The 18,524-nt window shown below is 52.2% G+C and overlaps 1 protein-coding gene across 1 annotated transcript; it reads right to left on the bottom strand.

Annotated features, from left to right (window-relative positions):
- Nucleotides 1–752: 752 nt before the first annotated feature.
- LRRC75B (leucine rich repeat containing 75B) lies at nucleotides 753–13,888 on the bottom strand. The gene is made up of 4 exons (XM_065738663.1): nucleotides 13,643–13,888; nucleotides 10,029–10,157; nucleotides 7,779–7,891; nucleotides 753–1,910 (listed from the first exon to the last, which is right to left on the bottom strand). The coding sequence occupies exons 1-4, from the start codon at nucleotides 13,886–13,888 to the stop codon at nucleotides 1,403–1,405; spliced, it is 996 nt and encodes a 331-aa protein (XP_065594735.1). The 3' UTR covers nucleotides 753–1,402.
- Between the last annotated feature and the right edge of the window lie 4,636 nt (nucleotides 13,889–18,524).

Below are 18,524 nucleotides of genomic sequence, written 5' to 3' on the forward strand. Positions count from 1 at the left end.
TCAAAGAGTCTGTGATGAGGCTCCTGGCACCTGTCAGATATACTGATACCATCCAGTGCCCTCACTCTTCATTCGAAGGGGGTAAGTATCACTCGCTAAATATCACCTATTTGCTTTTGCAACACCTTGAGAGGTCAGCGAGGAGCATGAAAGAATGGTCTGTTTCACACTGATTTGTGTGGCTCAGTATAGGAGAGTTTCTTTCACGTGTTGAGGATCTCAGAGAGAATCTTTCAGAAGTCAGGTTGCAGTGACTGGGCTGCTGGCTCAGCTTGTTTGTGGAGGTACTCAGACCCAGTAGTGCTTCACACTCATGTCCAAGAGAACTGTTTATTGAGTTTACATAGAACTTGAGCAATGTGGAAAACACTAGAAATCTTGCATCACTGGTTTGGTTTTGGACAGCATTGGAAATGACAGTGCAGCTGCTCACATCATGTCAGTATTACGAGGTATGCAATATGCAACGAGGAGCCAAAGCTTTGCACTTTAGTTTAGGAAGTGCCCACCTCTGGCACATTCACTGCTTGCTCCTCTAGTGTCACAGTTATGCACTTAGCTGTCTGATGCTCCTTAATTTCACTTGAAACTTGTAAGTTTTGTACAAAAACACAGTTTCTGAACCAATCCTTTTAAACCACAAGACTATTTCCCCTCCCTTTTCTCCCCCTGGCCTTCCCACCCCATCCCAGCTCATCCCATCCCCCGTGCTCCCACCAACACGTACTTCCTTCCCCTCCCTCTCACCCCAGTCACACAGCAAATATCCTGATGCTGCAGTTCCAAGCCATGTGTCCGCCCCAGCCTATGCAATCTGATGGTCTCTGACCAAGTCCCTTTGTTCAGACACTAATACAAAGCACACAATGGGGGAAAAAAAAAAAAAGTCAGACACAAGAGGGAGACACACTGTGGGGCTCCAGCTCTGGCCTCTGAGCCCTTCAACGAAGCTCCATAACAGCTAGGCTCCTGGGGTACCTCCTTTCACGCTCAAGACTTCAGGTCCCAAGCTTTCCAAGGTGCCTAGGAAAAGAAGGAAAGGAAGTCAACTACAAGCTCGTTTCTGTTTTAGGTTTCCCCCCATCACTTCCCCTCAACCCAATGGCTGCTGGAGGAAATGGCTGACTCCGACAGGTCTTCCAGTGAAGCCCAGCCTGGGGACCAGCTTTGCTGTAAGTCACTGCTTCCTCTCCGTAACGTGGGTGATGGGTTCAGCAGGAGGGAGTGGAGCACGTTTCGGGGATCAATGGGCTTTGTCTGACAGCAAACTGGGGGGAGATGTCAGGGAAGGAGAGAGAGAAGTGTTGAAGGAAGCCAGTCAAGCTTGCCCTCTGCTTGGTGCTTGGACTCAGAACTGCTCCTTGGGGCGGCGTCAGTGTGCCAGAGCCGGCTCGTTGTCCAGTCACCTCTCACAGCCCTGCTGAGGGACAGCACACCGCGGGGTGCTGCCTGCTTCCTCGCCCTCCTGCCCACCAGGGATCTCCGGGTCGCAGTCGAGAGCCTCATAAATGGTGGGCAGCGTGGTCTGTTGGCTGAGGCGCTTGCGCAGGCCCACGAGCAAAGGCTGCGGCATGGAGGAGACATCCACGTTGTTGCCGAGGTCTACCCAAGCCAGGCAAGGGAACTTGTTCATGTCCTTCATGGCGTCGGTCAGCTCCTTCATGGTCGCCCGCGTCAGTCGGTTGCCGTTGAGGGAAAGGTGGGTGAGCTTGGGCAGCGCCCAGAGGAAGGGCAGCAGCAGGCGCACCATGTCGTCGTTCAGCTCGGTGAAGCTCAGGTCCACGGAGGTGAGGTGGTCCCCGTTGTTCTGCAGGTAGTAGGCCATACGGTGCACGTCCCGCATGGTCAGGGGGATCCCTGACAGATCCATGGAGCCCTGGCTCACCTTCTTCTGCAGGTTGTTCTTCAGGCTGAGGGTGGACAGGGAGAGAGAGAGGTGACACACAGGGAGCAGGGGAGAGCTCATTAAGAACAGTGCAAAAACAAAGTGGAGCTCGTTTAGGAAACAAGCACCAAGACTGCACTGTGCCTCTGGGCAGGTTGTGTTCTTGGGCTTTCTCTGCACTTAAACTTCCCAAGAACTGGCTAACCACATGGCACTGAGTTCTTTCACTCATGCATTTCAAAGGGTTTGTCTGAATGTGTATGTATTACAGGTGTTCGTGCATCGGCAGCAGAAATACCCATGGCAAGCAAAGTTTCCAAATGCACTGGTTTGCAATGTGTCTGAGCTGTTTGTCACCACCTCTTCAGGTGAACATCACGGTCTGTTACAAACAAATCACGCTGCAGCAGAACTGTGTAAAAAGGCTGAAAAATTGGTATTTTATCAGAAAATAAACAATCTATGAGCAAACAGCACTCCATGAGTGGATTTACCACGGCCCTTTAAGAGCCTTCCCCAGCACCCCCCACCTGTAGCTGCTGGTTTGAATCTCAGTGGTCATCAAATCATTGGGGATCTGCTGCAGCTGTGAGGAGGTGGGCAGGGTGTTGAGAGCAATCTAGAGAGGATTGGTTCCACCTGTGGCTCTTGTTGTCTGCCAGGGGAGCAGAGCGAGGAGGAGGAGGTAGGCTGCAGGGCAAGCAATGCTGTGCCATAGGGTCTCAAAATGAGTGGGATATGGAGTTCTGAGACGGATTGCAGGTTTGTGGGAGCTGCAGGGCTGTAGGAGGTGATGAGGCTGCGTTGTGGGATGGAGTACAAGTGTGCGTTGGTGAAATGTGGGAGCTTACTGCCTTAACGTAAGTGATATTAGCCTTGCATCCTCACAGATGCAACTAGCTTTAGGGATACTGGAGCTCTACTAGGATCCCTGCTGGTGTAATAATACGTGCAGTGGGTGCCTTATTGGGGCTGGGGAGCAGGATGAGATACGAACTAAGGACCAGGATGAAGGTGCCCGCTCTTCCAATCTGGCTCTGTGTAGTGTCCTGTACAGCCCCTGGGAACAGCAGGTACACAGGGATGTGCAGCTTCCTTGGAGAAGGCTGGAGCACTGCAGGAGCTGCCGTGGCAGGTGAGAGCACCTCTGCAAACTTCAGTGTTTCTGGGCCCTTCTGCAGTTGTGGGGAGGATGCGATGCTGCCCTTAAAGCTTTGCTTTGTGCATGCAGTTTGTGGCATTTCAGTCCCTAATCTTCTCTATGAATATATAATAACACAAGTGAATAAATATTTGTTAGTGCATTCATTGACCCTTTGCAGATGCATTTAACACTGCTGTGCTTCCATGAAGGAGCATGAGGTAGAAATGGCCTCGTGGTCTGTCCTGTCCATTCTGCAGCCCACAATATCCACCGGTCTGGGTTTGGCAGCACTTTGTTCTGGTTGTTTCTGTATGTCCTTGTGCTTCTGGAGGGAATTCACTGTGTGAGGCTGTATCTGCAGGTGTGTATTTAACTGAGTTCTCATGGTAGAAAGCTGTAACAGCATGGAAAAACTTGCATTCAGACCTGAAGGTTCCAAGCAGCCTTATGCACTGCTTACCAAATGTTGACACTCCACCATGGACCATGGGGGAGGGGTAAGAAGGCATTTGTACAGCTGACAAAATGCCAGGCTTATTTCTAAAGGAGAGAATCATTCAATATCCCCTAATTTCTGTAAGTAAAATAGGCTTAAAAATAGCTTCCATTGAAGACACTTTTCTTTTTGTGTGAGACAAAACAGCTATTTACACAGCTCTGGGTGCCCATGGGACTTGTAGGCAGAGGGCTGCAAAGTGCTGGGGGCTGGATTAGCCTTGTGCTGCTGCAGCTGGTGCTCTGTGCACATCTATAATTGCCAGGGTTTGCATCCAGCAAGGACCTAGACCCTGGATGCAGGGAAGCAGATGGTGTTTGAATCCACGGCAAGTTTGGAGAGGAAACACTCTTTATGATGCTGGAGGAACAGCTTCAAGTGAGAATGCAATGAGAGCAAGAAGCAAGGGTGATCTGCAGCCTGACCCCACAGCCTGCCTGGAGCTGTGTGCAGCACCAAGTGAGGAACTGTGCCCATCTTCTCTACGTTCCCAAGAGATCAGTGCTCTCCAGCTCCTTCCTCATCAGCTAAGAGCTCTGGTGACTGTGACAGCTCCTGCTTGTTGCTCTGGAGGGATTTGCAGTGGACTCAGTGGTGCTTGGCATCCTGTTGTGTTGTAGAGTTTGAAGGAGCTTGTTCAGCATCCTGGAAATGCAGTGTCTTTGCCCTGTACCCAAGCTAAGGGAAGCAGAGGCTGGGAGGAAGTGGTAAGAGCCAAACAGGATTTCAGTAATGAGGGGTGCCCAACAGCCCCTGTCTGTATTGCTGGGGAGTTACCATGTTTCTCCCTCTACATCTCTTATTTTTGTTTAATTTGTCTCCAAAACATTATGTTCAAGGTTTTTCTGGTGTGAGGAGCTCCCACTGCAGTGCAACCCCTCTTTCATTAGCAGGCACTGCCAGAGGTGGCTAATTAGCCATGAGTTGAGTATCTCTTGGCTTTTTGTCCCTGCATAGAGCCTAACAGCAGGCATGTCCGGATGGCTCCTCTGCTCCAAGCAGTGACTTAAGGGATGAGCTCTGGGCTTTTTAATTGCCTACTTAGCATAATCTGCTTGCCTTAGCCTCCTTGTGGCACAGGGTGCTGCTTTGAAAAGCTGGCTTCAGCTGCTTCTGGTGAGATAAGAGAATCCTCGAGAGCACTGAGCTAGAGCCCCAGCTGCTCCTGTACTTGCATCTGACTCTTACCATGTGGCTTTAGTTAACTGACTGGTATGCTCTAACTTGGCTTCCTAACTCAAAAGCAGGAATGATAGTGAATATTTCCTCTGTTGCATAAGGGAGAAATGGGAGCTCTACTTAATATTCATCTCATGCCATGTGAAGGCTAAGATCTAATCTGCCAGAGCTGTCATCTATGGCCCTGAGTGATGTTTTCAAGAAGAAATAAAAAGGCCTGAAGCCCTTTAGAGATGCTTCCCTGCAGTCTTCTATACACAAGTGCTTTCATTGCATTTTTAAAGTGCATCTGATGCTGCAGTGTCTGGGTAGTGCCATCAATAAATGGGAAACGGAGCAATGAGCCTAGAAGGAACACTCTGTTCCCCACCCAGCTTTAGATTAGCCGAGATGTTACAAAATGCAATTCACTCAGGCAGATGAACTAAACCTGTAGTGTGACTTGTGAAAAAGGAAACCTGGATGTATGTGACTGAGAGTTACTAACTCCATACACACAGATGCCTTTATTCTTCCAGAACAGTTAACTGGGTGGGAAACTGGGGCTATTTTTTCTGCACCAGGAACACCCTGCTTGTAAAGATGACTCTGTTTTCTGCCTGGACTTTTTATGAGTTTGGGTTTGATCCATTGCACTGAAGAAAGGCACTGAGCAGCCAGCTCTGGGTGCAGTGTAAGTGGAAGATGTGGAAGGTTCCCCAACCCAGTGCCAAGACAGCTCAGCCCTCATCTATAGCTTCTTGATGGCAGTACTAGACTACAGTGCAACTCCTCAGACAAAGGCTGCATTCAGCTGATACCCTTTCCACTCTGAACTGCAGTCTGCTGTGGCTTTGCCCTTGAAAAGTAATGTACCCTCTGGGTCCAGCCCTGTTCTGGAGGAGAACATACAGTCCTGCAGTGCTGAGCTACAGAAGCCTCCATCTGAAGAAAAACAACTATATCTCAAAACATGCATCTGTCAAAATGTTGCAGAAGGGGTCACTGTAGCCTAAATAACCCAATGTCCCGTGGAGAAGCAACTCTTAACGTGTTTCTCTTTACACTGTAAACATCAATTTAATGTGGAAGAGAAGCTGGAGTTGTACAGCACCCTGGGAAGTGCTTAGCTCGTTAAGGATGACTAATCCATAGAATGGTAAAGCAGCAGTGTAACTGAAGCCTGATCAGGATGCAGGAGGCTGACAACTGTGCGTGCTGGTCCCTCCTGAGGGGAAGCTATTCTGTGTGTAAATTTCTTCTTGAAAACCTCCAGTAAATTCCCCTTGGTGTCTGCTTAGGCAGCCTCCCCAAGGAGCAGCACCATCAGGTGAGGCACAGGATGTCAGGTGGGAACTGTGGACTCCAGACAGGTATATCAGGAAAGGAAAATGGAGCCCTTTGCTTTCAGTGAAGCAAACCTGATCTTGGGGTGCATGCACAGCTGAGCCACTGCTAACCTGTCAAGCTCCCACTAGCTTGGATGCAGAAGGGGACCTGTATCCCAGCATCACCTGTGACAATTTAATCAGAGAAACTAGAGACAGTGTGGGCTGTGTCTTCCCTCCCCCCTTCAGCTGCTGTTGCATTCAATCTGTGGCTGTAAGCTTTCTCCTTCCACGTTTCTCTATGGACTCTGCTTCTGGCCTGGGGTGTTCAGCTGGTGAAAGCATGTGGTCTGATGGCAGCTTGTGGCAGCCCCATTTCCCTCCTGGAGGTGGGCCCAGGGCCTGTATTACAGTCACAGGAATGGCTCTGCAGGGAAGGCACTGAGGACAGACAGCAACCTGCTGTGTCCTTTCCCTGTGAGATGCATTGCACCTTTGCTGTGGTCACAGCCCTGGGTCAAATACATCAGGATTAAAGGTGGTAACAGGTAGGACCTATGGCTTTAGTGCAGGAGCAGATCTGTGGTTAAGGACATCCAGAAGGATATGCTTGTCTGAAAGCTCTCATAGGATGTTTTGCTAAGTCTATGTGGGATCTGGTTGGGCTCCATGTGTGATTTGCATCAGTCTGTTCCTCCACGATGCAAGTGTGATCAGTCCTTAGCAGAATTTACAGTTCCAGTTATCCTGGGATCACTGTGTATTGAAAGAGGAGTGCTTGAAGAAATTTATGTCATTCCTTCTATTTCATCAGTTCATGGGTAGCTCAGGTTAGTACTTAGTAGGAGGGGTTGGCTTCCACTGACAGTGGATGGGGATGTGTCTTAGAGTCAGTTCCTGCCCTACTGGTTTGTTGCTTGGTCACGGGGGAAACACCTGATGTGTCGTCCTGCTCGAGTATGGTGGGCCCTACCCACCTCCCACACCACAACTCTGTATCAGCCCCAGTGTAATTAAAACCTGGCAGATGCTCCCAGCTGTCTGTGTGGCTGGACTTGCTAATTATCTTCTGGATCCATTTGGTGTGTTGCCAGAAAGTGGAAATTGCATTTCAGAGGGGATGAAGGGGGCTCTGTATCAGATCCATGAAAACTAAAGCCCAGGGGATCACAAAGGCAAAAGGAATATGTTTTCCATGCACTGATTCCTCTGAATGATCCTAGATTCCCACTGGATTTAGAAATGTGTTCAGAAGTCTTTCTGCTACACGTGTACTTCTTGCAGGACCTTGAAGGCAGAAAGGTATAACCCAAGGGCAGGAGTTCAGACAGAGGTCAGAGTGAGATGCTCCCATAGCAGATGGCAGGAAGCAGAGAATACAGATCAGTTAAAAACAGCCCAGCTGTACAGAATGCAGCCCTGATATCTCCAAGTGAAGCAGTGATTCCTTGCTTTTCTACTACTGGCAGCATCCATTGCTTGCAGCAGCCAAAGCTGCCAACTCTGCAGGTGACTTTTGCCACAAACCATAAAGCAGTTCCTCTCCTGTTTATCAACAAGAAAGTGCTGTAACTGTGTTACATGTTTAATTCAAATTATTCTGTTTCATACAGTGCCTTGCAGCTGGGTCTGGGCTGTGTGTCTGCAGGGCTGCCAGCTTAGGGTGCTCATGGGGCTGCATACCTTGCAGGCACTGCTTTCTGTGCTGCCTTGCCACTGTGACAGTGGGACTGATTTTGGTGCACTTGGGGAGACTGAGGAACTTACCATGCTTGGGACTTCCTGCGGGGCATGCCGTGCCGGTGCCATTTGGAGTGTGGGGTCAGGTGGTAGATCAGCTGCCTGCAGATCCTGTCTGAGGACTTCCAGGGGTCGTATTCCTGCAAGCAAAGGGACAGCTTAGGGTCTGTGTGCTGCTGTGGAAAAGGATGCAAAAGGGGAGGATGGAAGGAGGTGGGAAAGGGACTGGGTGATGGTGGAGCAGGGGACTGTGTAAAAGAAAAGATGGGGAAGAGGATGAAAGGAATGGCAAAAAGGCTGGTGATGTCTCTGCAACACAGCATGCCCTTCTGGGCTGCCAGGAACAAGTAAGATCCCCATGCTGCCAGGAAGGATCCCAGCCCAGCATTTTCATGCCTTGACTGGGGAGTGGGACTCTTCTTCCTTCCCAGCTGGGAGATGCTGGACCAAGGAACCGTGCAGGTCCTCACGGTGCACCTTGCTTCCTTGCAGTCTGTTTTTCTCCTGGAGATCTGAATTTGGGAACTTCTCAATGACAGCAGTTCCTTTCAGCCCCTGCAACAACTAACTCATCAGCACTGAGGCGGCTGCAGCTCTCCTGAGTTTCTTTTTGCATGCGTTCTCTATCTCTGTGACTTTGAAAGCACCTCTCTTCCCCTGGTGAAGCAGAATGACAAACAGCAGCTGCTGAAGGTTGGGATTTCTGCGTCCTCTGTCATACAGACACCTGCATTCCTATTCCTCAGCCCTCCAGCCATGGTGCAACATGTGCATTTAGGGATTTGATAGGTAAACACGTAGTAAAGCTGTCAGAGCATACGCTAATTTATTCTTTATTGCAAGCAGTTAAAGTGCCGTACTGTGGGCCAACAGCTGCACAGTGACTCTTCTAAGCAGTCCCTGAATCAGCCTAGCATCCCCAGGACACTCTGTCAGCACGTGGCTGCTTTTCTGTGCCAAACCAGGAGGATTCCCAGCTTTGGTGCTCAGCAGAGCACCTCTTGATCCATCACAGCTCACTTGGGAACCCCAAGGGACTGTCATTAGGTGCCCTGCTCCAGACTGCTGCTGTGCTGGCAAAGCTGGTACCCTGATGCCACCTACAACTGCACGCACACACCAGACTTCGTGACAGATGCTGGCATGGTGCCCTGTGAGTGTTTGCTGGCCCACAGTTGAGAATTAGCCTCCTGTTCCTTCCCATGTCCTTGCTGATGTAATTCCTCCTGACACACTGGGGACTATGCTCAGCCTTTTGCATGTAAGGCTGTTACAGCTGCTGGGTGCTCAGCTGGGGTTAGAGAGGAGACATGGGATGCTGAGGCTTTCCAGCCCCCTAAATAAACTCCTGTAGGGGAAATCTTATCTCTGCAATGGTACATGATATTTCATTTAAGCACGTGTCTCTAAGACATGAAAGTGGAGGAAGGGGTGCACAAAAATCCATGTTTTGTCTCCTAGGTGGGATAGTATCCCCTTGTATCACTACCACTGCACTGTGAGAGGAGAAGATGGTCTGCTAAAACAGCTAGAGATGGAGCCACATGAACTTTGGTTAGGAGGTAGTTTTAGATGCTTATATTTGGATATAAATTACCCCTGAAAAGAAGTTTTTCAGGCTGTCTTACAGTTGCAAGGAGGACTGGAATGCCCTTAATTTGCACCAGGCTTTCAGTGTACTCCCCAGGGCACCACAGCTTGCTCTGTGCTGTGTGCTTAATACCTAACTTTGCATAAATTCACTGTGTTGCCCTCTCTGTAAAGCAAACATGACACTTGCTGAGCCTGATGAGTGACCAGTGCTTGTGGTGGTGAAGGGTAACAGCCACACATGCTGGTGTTGCTGTGGGATAGTGCTGGGTTAGGGTGGTCTCATGTGATAAAGCCTTAGAGAGGGGTACTTGTCCTCCTCCCAGAGTCATAAGCTTGGGCAGAGGTGCAGGGACCTCTGCAGCCCTGTAAACACCTCTTCCTCACTCCTATAAGCTATAGCTGTTGGGGCATGATATTGTATATGGAAACACTGTCTGTCTCCCCCAATTTTTATCTGGCATGTGCCATTGCATCCAAGTCTTCTGTTGGCAGGACAAGTAAATTCCTGACTGATTTCTACAGATACATGCACAACACTGTGTGCTCCACTGCTCCAAGGATGTATGCTGGCTGGTTCTGGAGGACTGCAGAGCACCACCCAGCATGATCTAAATCCCCATTAGAGTTCATTCTGCATAAATGCCACATCATAAAGTGTCCACTGAGCTAAAGGGGATGGTTCACCTTTTTGGGACACTGCAGGTCTCTAGCAAGGCTCATCAGCAGGTCATGGGAGATGGGATCCACCAAGTTGAGGAATGTTGCATTTTTATAGAGGACTTCGTTGAGGAATGTTCCTTCCAGTCCCAGGTCCTACAAGAAAAACAGACATACAACTGAGCATCTTGGGAAGAAAGATCATGGGTACTCACATGGCAATGCTCCGAGGGTAGAAAAATACCCCAGCAACAGAAAAGTAGAACAAGAAGGCTGGGATGCAACTGGGACGGTGCTGAGTTGGATTCAGTTGATGAGCAGGGCTCAGCTGAGGGAGGAAACGAGTCCTCTGCCCATTCTGCATGCTGCTGCCAGGAGAAATGAATAAGCAAATGAGTGCCCCATATGTTCGCACCGCTCCACTGAATGTGTGCTTCAGGCACTACTTAGGGAAAGATGCTCTGAGAACTCTTACAGAGAGAGGAAGCTGGGAGTGTGTGCACGCAGAGCCAGCGGGGACAGAGCTGTTGTTGGCAGAGGTGCTGGATCTTAACCCCAAGCAGCAAGCAAAGCTGCTGCTCTAGATGCTCTCCCTGCTCTGTGTATGCTCAGATCAAACTGAGCACAGAGCAGAATGGAGGCAAAGATCCTGGCTACAGATGGGATGGAGAAAGCGAGAATAAATCAAGTGCTTTACAGCCCCACCACTGCGTGCACAGCACAAGCAACCGAGGAAGCCCGAGCAGTGGATGAATCCTGAAGGACAGAGGCAGCTGGATGTGGGCCAAGGCGTCGTGCCAACGTCTCCCTCAACCGTAAGGCTTTGGGGAAATGGAGCCTCCCACACAGTGTAGCATGGATAGATGAGGGAAGCTGCCAAGAGGATGGCAGGGCTGAGCCTGCAGCAGTGCATGTCAGACCGGTAATTAAGCTCCCCCACTTGCAGCTACGACGTAAAGTTGAATCTGCTTTCCCATTACAAGTCCTGCCTTCAAGGGTTTTATCAATAAATGGGAATATTCACTTCATCATTTATTTTATCAATAAATGATGGGAATATTCACTTCATGTTGATACTCTATGATTTCATAGCATAGGGCATTTTCTAGTTCTTAGTCATATATTCTTCCCTTACTGCCTCCTTTCATTTTTCCTGTCCTGCTCTATTCTTTGGGAAGTGCAGTACTGTCCACCCAGGCACTGTGTTGAGCAGAGTATTACAGATCTGGGCTGTTCTGTTGGCATAGTGCCCTGTCTTCAAAACGACACTTGGCCAATGTCTCAGCACAGGGAAACTGGGCTGTACCAGACTTTTTGCTGCTGTCAGTCTGATGCTTCCAGCAGAGTGATGCTCACACACCAGCAGAAACGGGCCTGTCCTTTGCAAGTGGATATTTCTGAGGCTGGTATGGACACGTGCAATGGGAGCTGTCAGAGAGCTGCTTTGCAAAGCAAGTGTGCAGTGTACATGAGTGTACTGCCATGGTTTGCAGTCGTTCTCAGCGTGCTGCCTTCTAAAATGCCGGAATCTCACATCCCTGCTCAGTAGATCTGCTTACAGCTGTCTCCCTTTATTTAATTACACCCTCCTGATGTCCTGGGAGCAATCCACTGCCCCCTGGGGCCTGCGGGCCACGAGCTGAGAAGCACTGGCAGATATAGCAACAGCCTGCAGGGTGGATCTGTGGGGCTGGATGAGGTCAGGCAGCAGTGGGAGGTGCTCCAGGAACCCACATCCCTTGGTGTGCCTGAGCACATCCCCTCATTCACCAGGGATGCATTTCTGGCTCCAGTGTTGCTCTGCCATCTCTGGGGCAGGGGTTGCAAACACTGCCAGCCCAAGGCTCAGTGATAAGGTATGGTGTTAAATATCCTCATTGCCCACTGGAGTGAACATGGTCTCTCTCTTGTTACAGGCAACAAACAGACCCTTGCTTGGGACGTGTTCACCTGTGACTCCTGAGAGCATTTCTGCTCAGGTAAGCAGTCTGTGTGAGGAGGAATGTGCTGGAGACTGAGCTGAGGGCTGAGCTTGGCTGATGTAATTTTGTGAGTGATGAAAGACACTGATCATGGTGCTTTGAAGCATTGGACACATGAGAACTGGTTCTGATTATCTGCCCCCAGCATGGCTGACAGCTGTGTTCAGCCATTGGAAGGTGCCATGCACGTTAGCAGCCCTCTGTCTCAGAGGCCTTTGAGCACAGAAAGAACTGGAGGAGATGCGTGGGTGCTGGATGGGTTCCCATCTCATTCTGTGGAGGAAGACTGTGCTGGGACTACAGGATGCACGTCCTGCTGCGGTGTTGTCAGCAGATGAACAGAGGGTCACTGTTTTAAGTAGGAAAGAGATGGGGACAAGAGGAACTGAAATGGCAGTGGGCAGATGAGGAGCACTCAGGGCACTATAATTTTCAGTGCAGGGCTGGGCTTGAAAGGCACTGGCAGGCTGCGTGGGAAGGAGGGCTCAGCAATGACCCTCTGCTCACCATGGCCCTGTGACTCAGCATCCAAACCCCACTGCTCTCAGACAGGACTTATGGAGACCTCGAGGTCTGGGAGGGATTTCAGTGCTTCAGCCTGAAGGAGGGGTGCTGAGCACTATAGAAAATGACATTTTGAGGTTCTGTCCTCTGGCAAACCCTGCAGAAGTCAGTTCACGTTAGATTGCTACAGCTGTGGGAAAAAGAGACTTCTAGTAATGTTTTTCCTAAACTGTCTTTGAGATCTTACTCAGCCCCTTGTCTGCCACACAGACTTTTTGCTGAGGGTTAGCTATGTGCGTGCATGGCAAGAGGGGTGTTTGTTTGGAGAGAGGTTTGCAGGGCTGTCACCACTCCTCACGTGAACCCTAAGACAGTGGGCTTGAAAAGCAGAGAGGGAATTTTAGGTCCCATAAATTCTTATTCAGTAAAGTGCAGCTCGCTGGTAGCTGGGGACATTGGTCACGGCTGAGGTGTGCAGAACCCGGGGCTCAGAGCGGGTGTTACTGAGGCTGTACAGCATCCCTGAGAGCTCTGAAGCTCACACCCAAAGGCTGCTGGTGCGTTCCCACGATGAAGTGGGTCGTTATCTAATGAATGGACACGATAAGCTGAGAACTGGTGGCGTTTTTTGCCGAATCAGAAGGAGGATTTGTCCCCTGTGCCGTTCATTCCATGGCTGCCTGCAGTTAGGGGAGGTGAGTTTGCCTGGAAGTGACAGAGCGATGGAGATGCTCTATTTCAGCAGTGGGGCTCTGCATCCCTTCGGCAGCGGGCTGTCAGCACAGCGGGGCTCTTACGTGCCTGCAGGGCGGCACAGAACCTGTTCCCCCGAAGCACTGACCCCTCTCCGGCCGGGCTGCACCCAGCCGTGCTGCGGGAGGTGGCTTTTCCCCGGGGAACAGCGATCCTGAGCAGCGCACCGGGGGCTGGGGAGGGCTGCGGGTGGGGACGGCTTGGGCACCGCCTTACCTGCCCGCTGTGCTCCCCTCCCCGCAGCCTCAGTCCCCGGGCGTGGACGAGGGAGGTGGCAGCGAACTACGGGCGGTGTCCCCAACCCGAACGGCGGCACAAAGAGCCGGGCCCGGCCCCGCACCGCATCTCCCCGGCCCTTTTATTGCCCGGAGGTGGCCCGCCCCGCCCGCCCGCGGCGTTTACCTTCCTGAGCAGCCTGAGGATGTGCACGGCGTGCTCCCGCTTGTGCTCTCGGATGGTGGCCTGGATCTCCCGCAGCCACCCCACCCTCCGCACGTAGGGAGCGGGCGATGCTTTCCGCAGCACCCCGGGCAGCTTCTGCGGGTGGAGCAACAGCGACGAGAGGTGGAAGTCGGCCCGGCCGGAGGGTTCCTCGGCCCCGGGGCTCTCCTCCTCCAGGCTGCTCTGCCGGCTCAGCCTGGAGCCCATGGCCGCTCCGCTCCGGGCCGGGAGGGTTCCGAGCTCCGAACCGGGGGCGGCACCGCGAGGGGCGGGCGGGGGTCGGCGCTGCCCCGCCCGGATGGCCCCGCCCCGCTCCCCCCCCCCCCCCCCGGCTGCCGCGTTCGGGGGTATCGCGCTCAGCCGCCCCCCACCTCCTCTCGGAGGCCGCTCCTCCCCCCCCCCGCTCAGGGCGTGTTCTGCTTGGTGGGGATCCTCGCCGCAGAAAACAAAGAGAGCAGCGGATCCCTCTCCGCATCCCTCCCCGTGGCGGGGGGGGGGGGGTGGGGATGGGGTTTGACCCCGGGCCAACTCTTGGAACGCTGCGAGAGAAGAGCGGCGCTCCCGAACGCATCTCCCGGCTGCGGGGAACCGACGCGGGCTGCGCTGTGTGCCGCCCTGCTGCTGGACCAGAGCAGGCGGCTTTCGCCCACCGGCGGTGGTCTGCGGCCGATAGCGTCATTCTGGCCCCGCTCCCCCACCCGCTGAGGGCAGAAGTGTTTCTTCCCCTCGTCTCCTCCGTCCTCCGGCAGCGCACGGCAACTTTAGCGCATCCTCAGAGCGAACCGGTGGGAAAGCAAAGGATGGATCGCACCGCTCGGCAGGCGGGCGGCCGAGTCACGCTCCCAGTGTAAGCAGCAGCTCAGCCTCACCTCCCATTGCTGGAGCTGAGCTGGAGCCGTGAGCTCCCTCCGGCTCAGGACCACTGCTGGATGCCCACAGTGTTGGGCTGAGGCAGTACCACCCAATGCCTCTGCAGAAATATCTGTTCCTGTGGGAGCTGAGCCCTCATTCTGGGGGATGGGAATGGCTGTGGCTTTTTGCTGTACAGAGCAAGGTCTGCTTTCCTTCTCCGAGCTTTGAACGATGCCACCTTCTTCGTGCTCTGCTGGTTTGAGCAGAGGGGTGGGATGGGGCTGGACTCGGAGCAGCGTGGCCATTGCATTGGCTTTGCCCCATGTTTATGCACATCCCCAGTCACACTTCTACTCAGTGTCTGATCAGACATAAGCCCCGACTGCCTCTGCTCATCCCCTCTCTATCCAAGCACCCGGAGGAGAGAAACTGGCATCGGCAGACCCTGAGATGCTGCTGAAGCTGCCTCGGGCCGATCCCATTTGGAGGGATTGCTGCTGAGTAAGGGCTGCAGGGTTTGGTTGGAGAGCTCCGGGAGGGGCTGGGTCAGGAGAAAATCGCTGTATGGTGCAGCGTTGTGGCTGATGGTGATGGAGAAGAGAACACAACCCCTGGCAGTCTGCTGGCGATGGGTGAGGATGCTAACGGGGCTGTGGGCAGCAAAACGAGCTGCCTCAGCTCTGCGCTGATGGGAGGAGGAGCAGCAGGTCTGTAGCCAAGGGATCAGCTCATCGCAGAGTGGCTTTGTATGGCTGGATTGTCTCAGCCCTTATCTCCCAGAGTCAGGGGAAGGGAACACAAACTGCAGTTTGAGGGGGGATGAGGCTGCAAGGATGGCACTGCTTCCAGGATACATTCCCCTCTGTGTGTACTTGGAGAATATCCCACCACAGATCGGATCCCCCTAACAGACAACAACGAGGGGAGAGGTTCAGCTGTCTCCTGTCTGTGTGGTTTAAAACTGGAAACATAGTGTGAATGATAGGGGCTAATGAGAAACACACCAGTGCTGGGCTTGGTTTCTTCCTCCACCCTGTCCCAGTGGGGACACTTGCACCTCTCAGGCACTCCAAACCCAGACACAGCTACATATGGCACTGCTGACTGCAGCTGAGTAGGGCACAGTGTGACTGAATTAGAGTTCTCCCAGAAAGTCTCTCTTAAATTTTGAAAGGGAATAATACTCTATTTGCTCACACTATGTGCTGTAGGCACATCTCCTGTGTCAGTGTCCAGCAATGGGGATGTTCTGCTCTGGGGCTTTTGGGGCAGGTAAGCAGGGCTCAGGTCCGTGCCAGGAGCAGAAGAATGATGGCTCTTGGTCAGACCACGGTCTCTCTCCCTGAAGACCCTATATTAGTAGGGGCTGATGGCAATGCCTGGGGAGAAGATAACAGGAGAGATGCAGGTTGCTGTTTTCCTGACTGTCCTCGTGGCCACTGACCAGGAGATGGGAATCTCTGCATTTAATAACTCTTTGTCCTTTTTGCTTTCCTAAACCTTTTTTGAACGGGAGCAAGCATGGCAGCTAACAGCAGTATGTTCCAGTGCCAGGCTGCGTTGTGCACAGAAATATTTACTTTGTTCTGAATCTGTCACTTGCCGCTTCTTTCTGCTGCTTTGTAGCTAAAAAAACATGGAAGAGACAGCGAGCTGTCTTTCTCCATCCATTTCCCCACCCCATCTCAAATGATAAACCTCTGCCATGTCTGTTTCTTGGGTTCCCATGGCTCAGAGCAGAGAGCCCTGCCTGCTGGTGGGACTGCCATCCCAGCCATGTGCTGGGGCTGCTCTCATCTGTATGCTGCTCGAGCTGGATCCAAGTGGCAATCCTAATTATGTTTGCCTTGTATAAGATGAAAGCTACATTTCTGACTGGGCTGGGAATGTAATTGATTAATTTAGCATTTAAGAAGGGAAAGAGGATTAAGGTGGTGGTGAAGCTGTGCTGCCAGGCACTGTTTGCTGCCTCACACTGTGCTTCAGCTTTTGCTTGCCTGCAGAGCAGCTTGTCTCGGCTGTCATTTCTCATGGGGTGACTCTGAGCTTGTTGGCATACCTCTCAAAGCCAAACCTCCGGGAGAAGAGGGGGCTGAGTCCTGGGAAGACACCTGCAAAGAGCAATTCCAGGCTTCAGCTTTAATTCTCTTACATCTGGGGCAGATGTGCTTGCTGTTTTGCCCCACTCTACAGGAGAGGAAAACATATGTGGGAGCTACCCACATACCCACAAGCTCAGACACTTGTAGACCATTGAGCAGAGCAGCACAGATTCGGAGAAGGTCCACTTCCTTAATGTGCAGAGTGTGGGGAGGGAAAGGAAGTGCAGAGCATCAGTAGGACTCTGCTCCTGGGGAGTGCCCGCAGTGCCAGCACTGGCAGCAGTAACTGCACGCACACAGGCACTGCTGAGGCTGCACATAATGGAGAGGTGGTAACAGTTTCCCATGTAACATTAATTAGTTCTTCAGCCTTTTCCTTCTCACACTGAGGCTCTCCCTGCAGCTCATGAGGCCCTGAAGTATCCTGGTGCCCCAGGAAATAGCAGAGTTCTGCTTAAATAATCATGGACATCAGTTTGCTCACTATGGCAAACTGATCACGTTCTAACAGGGGCTATAAAGGCAAACCTGTTGGTCTGAATATTGCTGCATATGAGCCCTAATGACCCACGATGTGCTCTCAGGTGTGTCAGGCAGTGGTGCTGCACACACAGGGGAGGTCACGAATCCTCTCCAGCAGCACGTGGCATTAACCCGACTTCTTTGCACAGGAGCATTCTGAACTTCCACTGCTTTCACAGCAAATTAATGAGATATCTGAGGTACATGGGGAGTTCCTACTTCTCCTCACGCTGGGAGCATGCTGCACCCTTATTACTTGGAGGAGTTTTGCCACGATTAGATGAGGCTGCAGCATGAGGCCGGGTGCTGGGGGGGTGGAGCATCACTGGGCTCAGCAGGAGCAGCAGTGGAAGCTCTGCATAGACCCAGATTGTGCCGTGGGCTTCTCCTATTTCCAGCATCAGAGACATCTGAACTTGTAGTGTGTCCCACTGGGATCCCATTTGATGTGTGTCTCACAAAACTATTTCTAAAGAGCTTTTTGAAAACCTGCCTTAAAAGGGACTGCAGCAATTTCGGGAGTTACGGTTCTGTAAAAGAATTAAACCATCTTAAACCTATAGTGGGGTGGCTGAAGGCAGTGCCTGGTGCTGTTAAGCTGCTTTTGGCATTTGAAACTGCCGAGTGCATGGATTACATTGGCTCCGAGCATCTTAGTGCACTTCTAAACCGCTGAGAGCAACCACAGCCCCCGGGGGAGCACAGAACCTGGTGTTGTTGTCTACAGTACCTCTGCCTCAGGCTTTCAGACTGTCCAAAGACCTCTGTGCGTGGCAGAAAGAGCCTCAGGGTCCCGGCGAGCCTGACTGCTTAGCTTGAGCTTTTGCAGGAGGCTGCAGCCCAGCCCTGCTCCCTCCAGCAGTTTTCCCCTCCTCATCTGCGCCGTTAGCACCGCGGTGCTGCTCAGCACCTCCGGGCTCTGTCCGGTTCGGATGGGGTCCACCTGTGGCACTTCTTGTGCACAGAAAGTGCTGCCCCCCACTGCCCTCCTCGCAGCCTTCCCTCCTGCCGAGCTGCAGATGGAGCCTTTCAGACGGGCTGTCAGAGCCCATGAGCCTCACCAGACGCATTCACCGCCTTAACCTTTGAAGCCGAGTGAGTTTCTGCTGTCAGAACAGCAGAGGCCCGCAGACAACCTTCCACCCTCCCCTCCTTTTTCTTCCTCGTTGGCCTCTCCTGTGCTGACCGCAGCGGTTTTGCGTGGCTTTGCCTCATCGCGTCAGTCCGCGCAGTTCACCGGTGAGGAATTTCATCCACGCCTTAAAGGGCCGAGAAGATGAGCTTGGGGAGATCTCCAGGGAGCTGCTCCTATGGCCGCAGGCAGCAGTCCCAAGAGGAGGGAGGTGAGAGGGAGAAGAGCTTCAGAA

This window comes from Cyrtonyx montezumae, unplaced genomic scaffold, assembly GCF_038088225.1.
Source record: "Cyrtonyx montezumae isolate F1298 unplaced genomic scaffold, pur_monq_1.0 scaffold_23, whole genome shotgun sequence".
Classification (NCBI taxonomy): domain Eukaryota; kingdom Metazoa; phylum Chordata; class Aves; order Galliformes; family Odontophoridae; genus Cyrtonyx; species Cyrtonyx montezumae.